Source organism: Diorhabda carinulata, chromosome 5, assembly GCF_026250575.1.
Source record: "Diorhabda carinulata isolate Delta chromosome 5, icDioCari1.1, whole genome shotgun sequence".
NCBI classification, from domain to species: Eukaryota; Metazoa; Arthropoda; class Insecta; order Coleoptera; family Chrysomelidae; genus Diorhabda; species Diorhabda carinulata.
Window position 1 is genome coordinate 26,067,416 of NC_079464.1, and position 18,680 is coordinate 26,086,095.

The following is an 18,680-nucleotide window of genomic DNA, read 5'->3' on the forward strand; positions in this document are numbered from 1 at the left end:
TGGTACAAATAAATAGGTAATTCAGGTTCGAGAATCTCTGTCATCTTCTTCAATATCTATATCTATACTTGAAAATCAAACTGTAGTAACATTTATTTTTCAAATTGGTATTCAGTTTTCTGCATAGTAAACGACACTTGCTTTTTCAATAGAATTAAGTGTTCCGGTACTTGTTATAGATGAACTGAAAATAATGTGATATAAAAAATTTTTCTCCCACCTCTTATACTACACTAGTATCTGAAGGCCAGGGGCAGCTCATGCTCAATGATTAACAATTAACAACCGTTCGCCATAAAGAGATATTCTGAAGAAAATTATTATAAATTGTAGTTATTTATTAAAAATGCTTCCAGGAGGTATCCAAACACAATCAAACATTTCTTGGAGAACTAATGAATAAATAAATAAATATTTGTACTACATACTATCGAAGATCAGATTACTAATGATCGATAGAATGAACTTCCATGGAACGCTATAAGGCAGAATCTTAGAATGCTCTTCCAAATTAAAACAAACATCCTCCGTAGCCTCCGGAAGTATGTAGAAGTTCATGGTGCTCACTTCGAACAGTTTTTTTTTGGTTTTCATAAGTTGTAGGCCAAAATTTCCCTACATTTCAATTTTACAATATATGATATTTTACTTCAGAATGTCTCTTTATGGCGAACGGTTTTTTGGCATGTACAACGGTCTAGAAATCTACATAAATTTTATCGAGTTAAGCAAAGTGTATCTTTTTGTTGAAAAATCGATTAAAAAATGTATTTTTGCTACCTCTCGATTATACAGGTTGCCTCTGTAAAAGTTATGGATTGTTAACCATTGGGAATGACCCGCCCCTGGCCTTCAATAGTAGTTTAGAATTATTTATTACGTCAAACACACTACATGGACATACGTAATCATGCATTAAGAATCCCTAATGTATAATTTAGAGAATATAATTAAACTTATTTTGTGTAACAACATTTTCACGTCATATTCTCACTCTTGAATTATTCGCATCAAGTCCCGAAACACCTTGTATAATATATTTTTCATTAGAAGAAAAACAAACAACAACATCATGAGCTAGAGTAAAAAATGAACACTGCTTTCAAGGAATTTCAGAAGATATTATTTGAAGTAACGCGAAATGCAAGAAAAAATAGAGTGAAAACCTTACAGAATCATGGAAAGATGAAAACAATATTTGAAACAATTGTTAGAAGAAAAAGAACAACAGAAGGAGAAGTAAACAGGAAACAATTCTGCTAAACCCAAGTGGAAAAGATAACAGACAATATATAATAGGGGAAAAAATAACAGAAGCGATTAAAAAAATGAAGACAAGAAAAGATTGCATAACAGTGGACATGTTGAAAGCAGGAAATGAAGAGGAGAGAAGGAGAATAAGGAATCATGTGAAGATAGAGACAATATTTGAAACAATTGTTATAAGCAAAAGAAAGAACAACAGAAGGAAAAAGTAAACAGGAAACGATCCTGCTAAACCCAAAGGGACAAGAAAATAGACAATATATGATAGGGGAATAGGGGAAAAAGTAACTGAAGCGATTATAAAAATGAAGCGAAGAAAATACTTCATAACAGTGGACATGCTGAAAGCAGGAGATGACTTAATGATGGACTGCCGAAAAATATAATTTTTATGCTAATAATAATGAAAATTTAAAATATTTCATATCTTAAATTATTGAGTTTGTTTTTCTAGTTGAATAAATACATGTTTTGTATTAATTTTATGTCTATAAAAATGAACAAATTCCTTTGCTGTTAAATTTCCTTTTTGTGTAAAAATACTGTTTGACTTTCAGGTACAGATGATTTGTTAATAAAAAATGAATATTTTTATTTCCAATAAAGTCAATATCAGTTAAGTTAATTTCATATAAACACAAAATTTTATAATTTGCCTCACGTGTGAAGTAACAGTGGAAATGCGAATGCCGTTGTACATCGTCTTCTATAAAATGTTATCGATGAAGAAGAACTCATGCTTCTATAATATAATCCGTTGTTGTGTCAGCGAAGGTGATATACCGAGTGTTGCAATCAAACTAAAGTTTAACAAAATCGTTCACTATTATAGAATTGTTTGTCAAAAATAATGTTGTGGAGACGTTCAGGCATCCGGGCATTTGATAGCAACTAGCTGATATACCAAAAACTATGTTGGCCTGAAAGTTATCCTTGATATACAAGAGAAAATAAATAGATCATAATCAATCGACGGATTATGCTAGTATTCTTGTATTTGCGAGCTAGCAGATGGATTTTCTCGGAAGGACCGATTGGTGTCACGTTCTTCGTAAGAGACAAATAATCTAGGTGATAACAATAAGATGTTTCAAACACGGTAACAAAATTTTCGAATTAAGAAATAAAGAATACAATAAAACTAGCGAAATTTTATCAAAAAGGGATATTTTGAGTTTAACTAACAAATTGATATAAAACGTTTATTCACCAATATAGTTTAAACTTAGGTTAACACATTTTTCCCATCATGTTCTACGCAAATATTTAATCACCGAGTTCTGATAGTAAAATTGCTTCATACGCTGAAGCTATGCTTTCACCGGGAAGTAACATGAGAACAGGCACGCTTCTGATATCACTTTCGTAGTTTTTACTTATAAAAACACAAATGGGGAGGTAGCGTGAGATATTTGGACCTTTCGAACGTCCAAGACGATGCAGTACTTGCTTGGAAATTATGGAGAAGCTTTTACAAGGAAGTTTTGGTAAGATTTTGACCCTATGTTTATGGAATGTCAAAGAAATATTACAAAACGAAAGAATCGAAGACTTATGGAACAAAACCGTCATCTACACTCATTCCTGACATTCCACTATCAGTTATTTTCTTGAGCACTTAACAGTTAACCGCCAGTTCTCGTCTTTATATTCTTTGCAAGATAGATCTTATAAACTCCTCTCATTTGCACATAATTCGAAAAGTTTCGTCTTCTTGAAGTTTAACTACGTGACACGACGCCGACGATATTTCTAAATTTAATATTAATAACAGGTAGAAAAAAACTTGCTGCACTTAGATCTAAGATGCCACTGGCGAAATTTATAATCATGTATAATCACGCTCAAAAATAAAACATGTTTAATCCCGTTCAAACACGACAATTCCACCAATTTCAGGGCCACGTCTTTATATTATTGCTCCGTGGTAACAAAGCTTAAATGAATGGACTATATTATGAGTAGTAATATAAATTATTCATCGACTTATTAAAAATATCAGCCCACTTTGTTTAACATAACATATATCTGAGATAAATTTTTTATTACAGAAATCAGATCGAATAGATTTGAAAATCTTATATTATGATAATTGCTGACCATAAAAAATATAATGATGCTCCTCTATCTTTTTACGAATTAGATAAGATGTAGTGATGAAGAAAAGACAAGATTTTATCGTTCCATGATACGACTATAAAGTTTCGGCGCTGTTAGAGATTAACACGAGTTTCATGTTTTGGCAATGAATAAACATTTGAAACATTCATTGGGATGTGGAAACAAACTTGATGTGGTTGATTGCTTTATTTGTTACCTTGAATATTGATCCGGCGAGAAAAATATTACTGCACATGTTTTTAAAAAAATATAACACTAAATTTGACAATAGCATTCGATATATCAAGAAGCTCAAAATTGATAAAAGGTTTAAAAGGAATGAAAACTTAGATTAACAAATAAGAATAGTCAAAAGCCCCAATAAACCATAATGAAAGAAAGTATAAAATTGAAATGAGGTGTAAGATAAAGTGCATTGTTGAAGTGACCACCTTGCATCATAGAAGAAATAACTTACAGCAAAGGTATTCGGATTATTTCATAGACAAATGGTGTAATTTTGATTAGAAGTTTTTAGTTAGAAAATAAAACTTATCTACAACAAACGTTTGATTATTTCATGAGAGGAGTGCATGAAATGACTGCTATTTATTGGAAAGAAAACTTGGATTGGAGTATTTCACACAAAACAGCAAGATTGGAGATAGGATATCAAGAGTTCGAAGAAACATCATTTAAATAATACAAGAATGTCTATCAAAAAATGATTCAAGACAAGTTATAAAACGGAAGTATAGTTAGCTTTTAATAGTATTGACTTAAAAATGTGGAAAAATGTAGCGAATTTTTATAAAAATCAAATACAAAAATGATCTGTTGGCAAATACTTCAAAATTTTAGTTTGAAATTATTTTCTATGAATAGTGATATGGATCATATTTATTAAATAATAATAATAATAATTGCTTATAATAATGAAATGTTGGGAAAATCTTGAATATAACCAAGTAATAAATTCAGGTATAGGGATTGCTATAGAAACATGAAAACATAGAAATAGAAAAAATTAAGAAAATAATAAGTTTACTTTTTATCTCATCTTATACCTCTAAATAAATGTTTTTCGAAAATTTCTCTTACGATTACAATGAAAAAAAGACAATAATCAGCAACGTGATATGCGAAAGGAATAAAAATTAATTCCTGTTTCGTAAAAATTTCAAACATTATGAAACAGTGTTTTCTTCGAAGAAATAGTTTCCAGTTGAAAAATAAAATTCACTCACCTTTCCATACTTATGTGAAGAATTTATCGTATTCGCAGACCAATGATCGGTTTCCAAACGTGCTCGTTCAAGAGCACCTGTGATGGAATCGATCCTTGACCATTCTCGTACGTCGTGATCGCGAAAAGGAGCCCCGTTAGGGGACGCTGCTACTACTTCCATTGATCTTATAAAGAGTAATTTTGTCCGTTTTATTGGTTAGTTCTTCACTAGTCTCGCTCACCAGATGTGCTATCAATATCCTATTGACATCAACCTGAAACAAAAAATGTTCTTTGTTTAGTATAGTTTCTAAAAATACCCATCATAGTCAGCAGCCTTAAAGATATTCGGTATAATTCTTGACATTTAAACATACGAACGTCAGTGCCGCTTTCTAGATCACTGGAAGCAATGTTTCACTTTAATTTAAGCAATAAAGTATTAGTACAGTACCGCATTAAGTTGATTGGATTTAATATATAATATAATAATACATGAAAATATAGATAGATGTGAATGAACCAGTAGAGGAAATACCATTGAAGAAGATATAAAGACAAAGCTCCACCCTATCAAGACCATATTTATCCCCATAATGCTGTATACATCTACAGTTAGGAGATACTCTGCTAAGAATTATCGAAAGAAGTCCAGATTAACATTAGCTTAAGATAATCTGTGAGTTCCCCTTGGTACATTATTACGGAGCGAATCTTCCTAGTGTTGAAACCATAAGAAGATAGTGGAAGTTGTAAAGGAAACTGCCAGTGGAGGATTTCAAGAGTTGAGAACCCACTCAATTATCCAACTAAGGAAGTTCACGGATTACATTACAGAAGAATATGCTAAACAGACTAACCATTTGAATAACCGCTAACAGTGTAGACAAATAATATGAAAATAATGAAGAAAGGAGGAAGATTACCTATAAAGCTTGTAAGGGTTGATACAACGATGTCTTCTTGCAAGACAATAGAATGTGGAGTGCCCCAAGGCTCAGTACTAGGCCCTATTTTGTTTCTTTTGTTTATAAACGACATCGCCTATCTAAAAATCAGTGGTAAAATTTGTCTATTTGCAGACAATACTAGTTTCTTTCGGAGCATATCTAGTGACCTAATCACCCTTAAATCATGGTGCGATTTTAATCTTCCCTACCTCAACGTTTCCAAAACTAAAGTCTTATCATATATAAATACATTGCAACCTTTTCTATTAAATAACATCACCATTGACGTCGTTGAATCTGTAAAATTCTTAGGGCTTATTTTGGACAATTCTCCGATATGCCCTTCCCTTCTGGGGTACGTGTGGTGCGACTCAATTTGAGCGAATCTTCACAAAAGAGAGTGGTTAGATATTTACCCGGACTGAACAGCAGGGCTTACTGCAGAGACTTCTTTAAAAGATTTAAAATTCTGTCTCTTCCTTCCTTATTCATCTTTGAATCCGTCTGCCTAATTCGTGAGCACGTTTCTCCAATATCAGAAAGAACGTTGCACGGCTATCTACTTAAGAAAGTGGAGCACGACCTTTACTTACCTACACCAAGTTCAGAATTAGTCAAGGGCTCAATATTTTACAATGCTAAAAAATGCACAATCACTTGCCAATTGAAATCAAATCGCTATCATCTTTTCCCGCATTCCGCAATAATTTGAGGGCATATTTAAAGTGTGTACTGTTCAGTGAACGACTTCGCTAGGGACTTTATTTAGTTATTTTTATGTTTGTTGTCTAGTTTTTACAAGCTTTTGTTTACAAATTGTAACAATTTTTTGACAATAAAGCATTTCTCATTCTCAAAGATCTCTGTAATATGAGGATCGGAAGATATCGAGTAGGGGCAGCTTTAACAAGTGCATCCTCTCTTTAAGGATATTTATAGTGCACGTGAAGAAGAGATAACCGGGCATAACCGGGCCCTTCCACTAAACCCATGCAAGTAGGAAGAAGAGCGAGTAGCACAGAAGACTGAAGAACCTATCTGACGATATGAGAGGGATGCATACAAATGTATCTTCAAATATTTCGTGAAATATTGAAGAATCTAAATGAAATATTCAGTACATTATAAATATTATTATAAAATCAAAACCAGAATTAATAACTTTTATTAACTGACAATCGGTTTATTTAAATGAGTTAATAGAAGGCTGACTACATTTCTTATAAAGTAAATAATATATTTTGATAAATGTTAGCTTGACATTTTATAATGGTTCAATGTATTTACGGAATTAACAAAATGCACATTGCGATAATTTTTTTTAAATAAAACTAAGTAATTTCACAATTTCGTATATCATTCTCAGTTAAAACTGTTGCTTGGTATTTACAAACCACTTACTTAATATTAAAGATTTCTATTTGAAACATTGCAAATGGATTCTTGATAAAATCGTTAAAGCAAGCGAAATTAATCACTTCTTCTTGGTTGTATTGGTATTGTATTGGTTATGTAAGTTATTAGATGTTTATAAGTTCATCATGGTGTACAAAAAAGTTTTTTATAGTCACAAACGAAACTATAAAAGAAAATGTATCGACAGTCATAATGGGAAACCAGAAGCCAGAGTAGGACGAAACTGAAATATAAGAATGTATGAATTAAAAAATACGGACATGGTACAATTATAAACAAATAGGAAAGAGATAAAAGTAGAAGAATTTGTTTGTTTATGTATATCGTCTGTTTTCTGTTATATGTGCGATCATCTCTGGTTTGATAATATCCAATCTATACTTTCTTCTTTTTATTTGTATGTTTGTAGTGCTTAGATTTTATCTTTGTATGTATGTACCTAGTTGGTTAGTTTGCCTTATCTAGTGGTAGAGTATGATAAATCTTTGGTCCTAGTTTTTAGATTATGTAAGGACTATTTGTGATTGTGTAGCTTGTAGCCAATACATGAAGCGCAGTACTATACTAACTTTTGTTTGATTAACTTTAACAAATTCCTCTTTCATATTGTCAAGCGAAGGTCGAAACGATGTCTTACAAACCAAAAAGTTATTTTATCACTGTATACAAATGCAATTTTATATTTTGTCGTGTAAGTGCAACAAGTTAAAACTTGCAAGTATCAACTGCGTTATTCATTATTATTGAACCGCGAACTATTTCTTCAGAGCTTATGATTGTAGTTTAGTCCTAGTGAGACGTTGTGATTTATACTTTTTTTACCAAGCCATCTTTTTGTAAAGTTCGTATACGAATTGTTTCCTTTCTTGCAAATTCATACTAAGTTTTTAAATGGGTAAAATCAAGCAACTGTCGATTGAAACTCATTAATTGTATCCATAGTCTAGGAAAAAGGAACCGTATAATTGCCGCCGAATTAAAAATACCTCAACGTACCGAAGAGTACAACGTGAAAACATCCATTAGGAGCTTTGATGATAGAAAACGTTCAAAAACCACAACTGCTGAAGGTGAAAGTATTGTGTTGATCTGTATAAGTGATTGACGACTTACGGACCCAGAGCTAGTAGCTATGATATTGATTCAACAGATTCGCTTTTGAGTATTTCTATGGTGAAAAGAAGATGGAGATAAGCTGTTCTTTTTCGAAGGGTGGCAGCAAAAAACCTCTTTTAAGACGTCAAAATAATATAAAGAGCTTGCAGTGGACTAAAGAATATACAAATTTGACGCTTGAAGAATGGGAGACAGTTGTATGGAGTAATAAGTATTTAAACGCAGGTGAAAGAGAGAACGGATCCTAGATCCATGTGTGATTCGATTTTAAAAGACAGTGGTGGCTTGGTGACGGTTTGGGGATGTTATAGAGGAAGGGCGACGGGAGACTTGGTAAAAATCAAAGGGATTTTGATGAAAGGAGGGTATAAAAATTATAGTACGTTCTGGTCAGCGCCTGATCGGCAGAAAATTCATCTTCCACCATGACAACAATCCCAAAAATTGCTCGAAACTTTGCAAGGAATATTAGGAAGAATTGGAGAGGAAAAATGTACTGATTGTATATCAATCTAATTAAGTTGTTGTAGAACACATTGGACAGGGACATCAGAAAGCACTAGTTCCACTTCCCATCTTCGAAAACACGAATGAAACCAAATGGATTGTATTGTTTTGTGTTGTGCATCACGCAGACTATAGGGTGAGCAAAAACTTTTCATCGGTAATGTATATGCCTTGGTGGTGGCTCACCAGATAAGTCTTTCTGCTACAACTAGCTGCTTGGAGGTTTTGATATATTTTAGCTTTTATTTGGTAAAACGACTATACCTTACATCACATTGGACTTGAGCATCATAGTTTGGGAAACAACACTGTGATATGCGAAAGCGAAATACGCCGTCGTTTGACTATGACAAGATAAGCGACTACCAAGTTGAATAAAATATGGAAAGACAAGAAACTCCGCCTAGTTGATGCCCTTATTTTCCCCATTGGAACGTACGCAATTGAAACATGGACTTTAAACAAAGCAGATGAAAACCGAATAGAGGCTTTGGAAATGTGGGTTTATAAAATACTCTTACGAATATCATGGACTAAACCAACGTATCCTTATTACTCAAAATTGGTCCAGGTACAAAGCTGTTAACCAGATTAAACTGCATGTATCTGCAGTACCTGGGACATATAGCTATAAGATCAGGTAAAATGGAACGATTAATCATAGAAGCGAAAGTAGATGGCAAACGCCCATGGGGCAGATCTCCATCTAGATGGGTACACCAAACAATACCCTTAATAAATATGAGACTGCATCATGCCGAAAAGATTGCACAGGATAAGCAAGCTTGAAAACAACTGCTGAATCAAATATAAATGGTGTTACTTCATCCTTTGGAAAGAGGAGAGAGATAATAGTTTTACCCACATGTTAATGCCTAATTTTCTCTACATTGTTTTAAAGTTTATTTCCAATTTCAATCTAGCATGGCTAATGTCTTTTTGGTTTCAAGAACGATTCCTATTGATTTAATATTTCATATAATCGAACACCCGGTTTGCTGCTAGTCTTTTGACCTACAATATTGATTACTTTTCTATGATTTATCATTTTTTTTTTGAAGAAGCAACGAGTCTTCTATGATCGAAATCCCGTTAATAAAATTAATGAACAAATACCCACCAAAAACGTAATTACCGTATTGTGAAAGATTCTGTATAATTTAATCACTGAACTATAATTTAACGTATAATTTATAACTTGTCCATCATGTGATGGAATTGATGGCCGTAAGAATATTAAAAATGTCCTGACAAGAATCGGTTACTAAAAGTATTTTCGTGTCGTTTTTTTTTTATTAAATTCTTCAGTCATCACTTTAAATTGGACGACAATTAGGTTCTTATATAAACGACATATCGTGATCTGAATCAGGGACATTTATAATTAAACGATTTTGGCTGTTTGAAATATGCCAAAGAATTTATTTAGTCGGAATACAAATTAATAATATAATAACACTAAAAAAAAGACGTTAACTGGAGATACATTCAGATTAGCCTAGTACGAAATGTTTTTTATGTTAATTACTATTGAAAATTATAGAATTTAAATCAGTTATTCTTATTCAATCAAATTAATACATCAAAAATATCAGTTTTTATAATCTATATCAACTTAAACAAAAGAAAGATTCTTTTATATGAGATTTAATTCAATTATCGAGACTAATAATAGCCAATTACTGTTTGTTGCCATTTTCTTCCGACTGCACCATGCAATATTCTCAACACTTTTCTTCAGTTTCTTTTACCTTAGATGTTGAGCACTTGCATAATTATATGAATCAATAAATCACCTACATGATGAATATAAAAATTAAAATTGTATAAGACATCAATTAAATTATTCGTAGTTACATTGAAATTTCTAAAATAGAACTACTCAAATTGTTCAGATCTTTTTTATCATTGACAACTGTTTCGTTCCTATATATGTGAATCATTTATATATATTTTTTTTTCTTGTATCTGATTCCGTTTCAAAGATTTGTACCAAAAAATGGAATTGGAAACATAAGTAAAAAATTCAATTATTATCATAAAAAAATTCATTTCACAATCGAAATCAAGAAAAAGCTGCTCAAGCAATCACCGTATACAGAGAAACGCAAGGGGTGTCTGGACAATAAGAAGAATACTTACTACTACTCCCAGCCCACCGAGCAGTCTGTATACGATTTGCCAGAGAACACATTAATTGGAGTGACGAACAGTGGGGCTCCGTGCTCTTCTCAGACGAAAGCAGAGTGTGCCTGCATGGTAGCGATAGAAAATGACGAGTCTACAGAAGACCTGAAGAAAAATTCGCATAAAAGGAAACGTAGTTTTTGGAGGAGGGTCCTGGATAGTTCGGGCAGGCATTTCGATTGAAGCAAAAACCGATTTGTTATTGAAATTGGCGATGGAGAGGGGGGATTAACGACGAACCGATACATAGAAGAAATTTTAGAGAATTACGTTGTTCCCTACGCCAGTTTCATTGGCGAAAACTTTGTAGAACAGGAAATTGCCCACCTACTGCAGGTTCCGTACGGCAGTATTTATAAGATGTCGAATTTTCCTCATGGATTGGCCAGCACGTATCCCGGACTTAAATTCTATCAATCATTCATGGGATTAATTCAAGAGAAAAGTTCATGCTAGAAAATATGCACTAACCACGAAATCGGACAGCGCTTACTGAGGGATGGGAGAGCATCGAACAAGATCGAGTGAAGAAACTTCAAATAATTTCAGTTAAATTATTATTTTGACTAATTTAAGCTTGTATTTTCTTTACTGTTAATTATTTTCATTGTTCAAGATTCCTTTTCTTTTGATAGTTTTCCTTTACCAAAAGAATAACTCAATAACAATATAGACTATTCATTATAAGGCTGAGACTAATGGCTTTGAGTTCCCAAAATCAGAAAAAGAATAGAATCTATAAGCCCCAGATATTTTGCGAGAGACTTTTGACCGCCGATTTTTTTCTCAGGAGTGTGCATTTTCGAAATATTTCACTAAATTAAAATCTAAAACACCCAAAAACAAACAGAAGTAATGTTATAATTTCAGTACCTTGTAATGATTCTGACCCTGTTTACATACGACAGACATCTTAGTATTTAGAAAATAGACTAAAAAATCATCAATACGATAAAAAAAATAATACTTAATTAGCAAACTATAGTATATCGAAAGAAAAAACATTAAAATATGAAAATTCGAAAATTCCTGGAACGAAATTGAATACAAGGTAAAGAGAATTGTTTTTCCACCAAAAAAAAACTGCCACAGCTTCGTCCATAATTTTTTCCAAACCATAATTTCCTTCCCTCTATTATAAATATATTTCGTTGACGGTTCGAGATACTGTTACAAATATTACTGTTTATTTTGTTAAGGGGTGAATTTATCTCTTTAAATCTAATTAATGGAGAATTCCGGATGGATACAAGCTTCTAGGTTAGTTTTGGAAATTATCGACTATTATTTTATTTTACACATTTTTGTTAGCTTTTTTGTACGAAAATATTAATTTTGACCCATAAACCTATAGATTGGAAAATTTTCATCAAAAATAATTAGACGTATTGCCGGATGTAATATAGTCTATATATCCATTCTTAAAAGCAGGGATTTAAAAATACTTTACAACGTGTACATCGAGTTAATCGTTTTAAAAAGTGGATATACGTGAGAAACAAATCAATAGACATCAACACATGTCACGTTTTCAGGGTTTAAAGGGCTTACTGAGAATTATGAAAATCGAATATTTAGTAATATGGTCGTTTATTGAGAATTATACATGTTTCCATGGCATTTTGAGTATTGATATATTATTGGTTACATTTCAAGGTTTTCTCATCATAAAGGTTAAATTATGAAACAATTTTTTTAAATAATTATTATTACATTTTCTTTACTTAAGTGTTTAACGATATTTCCTTATCCTTTCTTAAAAAATTTATCTAATCTATTAGTTTTCAATTGACACGAAAATAAACCGCAACTAGACAATTTATTTTTCAACTTACTTTTGATAAATTTCCATTAAACAACTATTCAGAATATCCACAACACTTTACTTATAATTCTCGCAATTTAGTCACTTTATAACAAATTATTTCTAACCGAGCATGAATTGATATTCGAATTTAAAATAACGCACCGCGGAATTGGTACCGCGTCTCGAAACCGTCATCTAAAGAGGACAAAATCTTACTAAGAAAGAAACACTGTCGAAACTAGTCTTAACTTTTACAACAGCTGCTAGTGTAAAGTTTATGCCCACATAAAACCAGACTAAAAAGGTAAAGACCCGTTTTGTTAACTCGCCAATCAATTTCGAACAATTATGGCGGATGCGCCCAATTCAAATAACTGTCTATCACTGTATTGATACGAAAACGTAATAAAAGTAACGTTAGATTGTTGCTATTTCATCATTGCTTCAACTAAAAACAATAACGTGATTGCAGGAGCTGCTCAAAGCAGAGTGTGAGCGTATTTTTGAACAATGCTAATTTTTTCGTTAATTAAAAGCAGGTGGACTTTTCGAAATGCCCGAGGGAGACACTTGGAAGTATTTTATATTCATATCATGAGGTTTTGTTTTCGTAAGATTTTTAATTAGTCATATTGGCCCGAAGACAATTATTTTATATTATATACTAGATACTTTTCAGGTGAAATATTGATCAAAAGTCTTATTTTGGAATCTGACTTTTACTGTGATTTCAGAACAACCATATATACAAATCGAGTGTCTTTTAGACACTTAATGTGGAGAAATAACTAGGAATCAAGTGCTCTATTCCTTTTCTCCTGTTTGAATTTAACTTTTTGTTCTAATCAGCCAAAACTAAAGCTATTAAATCGCTTAGAAGTCTCTTGGGAGATGGGAGATGGGTAGAAACATTTGGGGTATGACAAGCTAAGATTACCAATTATTTGCTTTGATCAAACAAAACAAAATGTGACTAGAGAGCGGCTGCTTAAGCGGAAATGATCATCTATGACGCTATTTTCATGTTATTAGCATCGCGAACGACCCAGAATGTTGTAAAGAGGACGAAAAAACTCAGTTATTTATTATCAGATCATCCGTAGCACTCACACGTGGGTGGTTCAAAAGTTTAGGTACCTGATTGGCTTTTCCTAAACCTTTAGCAGTTTTTATTGGTGCAGCCTATGTGTGTAACGAACTATGTTTGTTTCATATTTGAGCTTCGAATCAATAATTTCAAGAATATAACGTCAGTTTATAAATTTTGTATGCCCTTGTGGTTCAACTTTCTGAAAACTGAATAAATATAGGAAAAGGCAGTTTTCAAGTCAAGAATTCATCCAGTACCCATCCAAATAAAGACTTGTTTCCCTTTCAACACTATTTTTATTTTCAGTAAGAGCCAAAAGATGGATAGTACTCAATCTGGTGAGCGGGACGGATAAACACAGGTGAACTTGTCTCAACACATAAGCGTAAAGATAGATAGATACATTTTAAGGAGGTGGCTTGTGACCAAATCCACTTCAACATCCAATGTAGTCCTCTTAATCTACATTCCATTGTCCAGACTTTCTCACGAAACCTATCAGCCTACGGATCCATTTTAAGAAGGAGACTTGTGACCAAATCCACTTCAACATCCAATGTAGTCCTCTTAATCTACATTCCATTGCACAGACTTTCTCACGAAACCTATCAGCCTAAGGATCCATTTTAAGAAGGAGGCTTGTGGCCACAATCACTTCCATATCAATTGCATTCCTCTCAATCTACATTCCATTGTCCAGACTTTCTCACGAAACCTATCAGCCTAAGGATCCATTTTAAGAAGGAGGCTTGTGACCAAATCCACTTCAACATCCAATGTAGTCCTCTTAATCTACATTCCATTGCACAGACTTTCTCACGAAACCTATCAGCCTAAGGATCCATTTTAAGAAGGAGGCTTGTGGCCACAATCACTTCCATATCAATTGCATTCCTCTCAATCTACATTCCATTGTCCAGACTTTCTCACGAAACCTATCAGAATAAGAACCGAATTTATCAGATAGTTTTTTGCTTTTCTATTCCTAGTACTAAGTACACGTGGTAAACTCTACGAAGCGATAGATCGACAAAATCTCCTTTAGAACACCTCTTTCAACCCTATTTTTTCTTTCTTTATTCGTAAGGTCTGTGGTGAATAATAATCTAATATATCCTGAGCCCATATTTTTGAAATTATTTAAGTTAACGGTTTTGCAACGCCGCAAAACTGTTATGATCCAACGAAATGCATTGGGACAGTTTATTTGGCCATTCCATTGCTGTAATGACGCCGTATTAAAGTATGAGATGTACTGATTGAGAAAAATGCAGCGGAAATAATTGAGGTTATAAAATGCAGTCACTGTATTTGTGGTAGCTACTCACTTACTCAAAATAAGCTTTCGGTTATCATTCATATAGAGCATGATGACAAAAGAAAGCATATAAGTAAAGTATCATCATCACAAACATGGCATTAACTCATATTGTCATTTTTTTCTTGTTAATCTTGATTTATTTGGTTTTATCCATCATATAGTTGCCACTTTTTTTTATATCTGAACTGCATTTTCTCTCTTATTTAACCTATAAATAAAAATTTGGCCTGCATCCTCGCCAATTTTATGTTAAACAGTTAATCTAGTTGACCTACATTTCTACTCAGTATATAAAATATATAATCGATAAAAAACCTTTTACAAAAGATTTTATCAGGTTTAAAATGTCGTTAAATCATTGATTGTGACTTGTGACCCACTAACAGTAACAGAATTTTTTTTGAGAAATAATCAAGACTGGATAAAAAATTAGAACGAAAATTAAAGATATCAAAGTAATAAAAAATTTGTGGTTCAATGACAATCATTATTTTAATTTTCGATAGTTCGAGAAGGGATAGTTAATGACTGTAATGGCAATCCAATTTTGTATAATTCTGAGTGTAGTAATTGTATTTCTTTAACAATAATTTGATTTTAATAGTGCAATATCTAAATTATATTATTGAATTACATTTGGATTCTGCAGACCAAACTAAGTAAAAAAATTCCATTGCCGTAAATACCTGCAAGCTTTTTTTCAACCCACTGAAACCATCGTTATTTCCATACTAACTATAGTATAAGAGCCAATGTCATTTTTGATTAATGATTTATTTAAGTCCTATTTTTTGAGAGACTGTTGTCGGGGGTTTACATGCCATCCGTGAGGATAAGCTCTGGAATTTGGCGGGCCATGTGATCAGAAGAACAGACAATCAGTGGACCAAAAGAATTATTGAGTCCAAATCGAGAGAAGATGGCTTTCGAAGTACAAGATGCCCACTGACACGATGGTCTAACGATATTAAGAGGATGGTTCCCAGTTAGATGACACTTGCTGGGGTCGTGTATAGTGGCAAAAATTAAAGGAGGCCTGTATCCAGCAGAGGATGCGACTGGCTGTTCGATTATGTTGATGATGATGATGATGAAGAGAATGTTTGTTGTTAAATGATCTATTTCGAGTGTACATGAAAATTGGCAGAACAAAATCTATTTACTTGATCGAACGAATTTGACATTTCTTATACGCGCCTTTATTGAGCGACCTCTATCTTACAATAATATATGTTATGATTGCTCAAATTGAAAATGGATTATATTGATTATAACTTGGAAAATATGATAGACAAGAAACAAAACAGGTACTCGAATGAGATTTATTATTATCTTCTTCTTCTTCTTCGTCTTCTTCTTACGTTAGGACTAGGTCCTGTATTTTCATCAAGGGCTCGCCAGGAGTAGTTGGGATGCTGAGGACCAGCTGTATTTATTTCGCCAAATTAAATCTCTAAGGTATCCTGATATTAATGCTGCCTTCGTTGTTTGTGCTTTTACTTCTTTCTTTAGATTTTTATCGCTTGTTATGTTTGTTCCTAGTTATTTGAAGGACATCACTTGTTCTACGCTCTGATCGTTGATCGCTAGTTCACATCTTCTCGGTTCTTTAGATATTGTGAGAGATTTTGTTTTTTGTGGATATTTGCATTTATATATTATATTATATATTATTTATATATTATTGATATATTATAAGCCTCCTTTTTAAAATGTAGGTCATAATTTTCGAGCGACGATCGGAAGGGCTATGCAAAATAATATTGTAGTGGAAATTACGATCATCAACGTGAATGCCCTATCGAAAGACAAAACAACAAAAAATGAATTCTATGGAAAGATAAATGCTTTAGTAGGAAAAGTTACGACGATATCAAATTGATAATGATATGAAAGCACACCTAGGCAGAGCAAAACGATTCAAGTATGTGACAAAAGGTGAAAGTAAGCACCAGGAAAGGAAGATGATCATGAGATTTGATCATAAGAAAATACATGAAGCAACCTGGATATCATCGGACGGGAGAATTAGATAGACCATGTACTTATGGAGAGAAACTACGAAAGTTTTAGGGGGTGGATGCAGACAGATCATAATCTGGTATTACAAAAAAGATGTGGAACGTGCAAAACTTCAAAAAACTAAAGAGTAAGATGATGAATAAGTGTAATATGAACGGCCATGGAAAGCCAGGAATAGAGGACGTAGATGAGAAATGAAAACAAAAAGAATGGGCAGTCATGGAAGCCATGCAAGAATATCTAGATCTTTATATTAACCATAATTCAGCAGATATAAATGTTTAAATGTAAAAAATAATTACTGAATTATTTTATTTCCAGTTTTCAACTATATAATTTGATATTTAATTCTATTTTTTCTACAATAACTAAACGAATATCGAAATTTACTTCACTTTTTAAGTACGTCCCTGTTATTGTTTATTTTGCATATGAAATTTACCTATATAACAGCTTTGCAGAAAGTAAGTCATAAAAGAATGACTTGGAACTAACTATGCTACTGTTACATTTGAAACGACAAAAGTAAAAACCTTCACTAACCGCATTTAATAATTCATTTTCTTAAGAATATTAAATCTGACAAACGAACAATCACAAAGAAATGGTTTGACTTAATGTAGGCTTGGTACTTCCTTTTGAAATATATGCAGACATCTAAATCGACTTTAAACGACAATCTCTTATTTTTAACATCGTAACAGTTCCTGCATGCCTAACCCATTTTACCGTCCGCCCATGACCTTAATGACAACAACTTTTGTCATTCTCTCTTTCATTCGACGATTTTATCGTCTATAAAGAGAATATAAAGAGAAGAAAATATTTGTTCCCAATGAAAATCAATTCGTAATACGAAAATAACTGATTTGATTTCACAATTAAGTCAAAATACTCACTGGCTTGCTGACGAAGAGACGTTTCAATTTGTTACAAGATGGGATTTCGTAATATTACATTCAATTTCCAACATGATAATCATCATTTTATATATATGTGAATCATTGACACGACTATGCTAGAACAGAATAGCTTTCATCACTTTAATAATTTTGTATAAATAAACTATTGGGTAATTTTAAATTATTTCAATTTTCTAAAGGCACGTTTGATAAAACGACACAGTTGCGGGAAATTCCGGAATTATTTTATTACTAATAAAAAAAACCAGTGAATGCCGTAGTATACTATAAGCAGGTACTAATTCAAATCTTGAAAAATTTAAGTAGACGTTAGATTTTTCTTAAAAAGTACGGACCTAATATTGTATGAAATATGAAAACGTAGGACACACCATAAAGGTTGAAAACACTAAACTCATGGTTATGAGTAAAAACCAAAATATTAATATTAACCTTATTCTCAAACTGAATGGAAAACAAATAGAATGCGTGCAAAAATACAAGTATCTTGGTTCAGTTATAAAGGCTCAAATGAATCCAGACGAAGATCAAAATTGAGATGACTCGAAAGGCATTTCTCAAGTACTCCTCAACAATTTCAAACACAAATCTAAACCTCCACGTTCGAATAGGATTCATGAAATGTTATGTGTAGTCAGTAGTGCTGGACGGAGTGGAAACTTGGACCTTGAAAGCTGATATGATCAAATAACTTGATAGATGTGACTATAAACGCATCCTGAAGATGCCTGAACTGACAGAATCATC

The 18,680-nt window shown here is 32.6% G+C and overlaps 1 protein-coding gene across 6 annotated transcripts in view; it reads right to left on the reverse strand.

Annotated features, from left to right (window-relative positions):
• Nucleotides 1-18,680, reverse strand: part of LOC130894015 (uncharacterized) — a 214,097-nt gene that overhangs the window by 120,985 nt on the left and 74,432 nt on the right. For 2 of the 6 annotated variants that reach the window (XM_057800525.1, XM_057800521.1), the window contains exons 1-2: nt 12,606-12,794; nt 4,614-4,869 (exon numbers count right to left, since the gene is read on the reverse strand). In XM_057800525.1, coding sequence (XP_057656508.1) covers nt 4,614-4,775 — 162 coding nt within the window. In that variant the 5' untranslated portion in view covers nt 4,776-4,869; nt 12,606-12,794. Of the gene's footprint in view, nt 1-4,613; nt 4,870-10,725; nt 10,736-12,605; nt 12,795-17,909; nt 18,029-18,680 lie in introns of those variants that run through there. The other 4 variants (XM_057800522.1, XM_057800524.1, XM_057800523.1 and 1 more) reach the window with 3 other exon arrangements.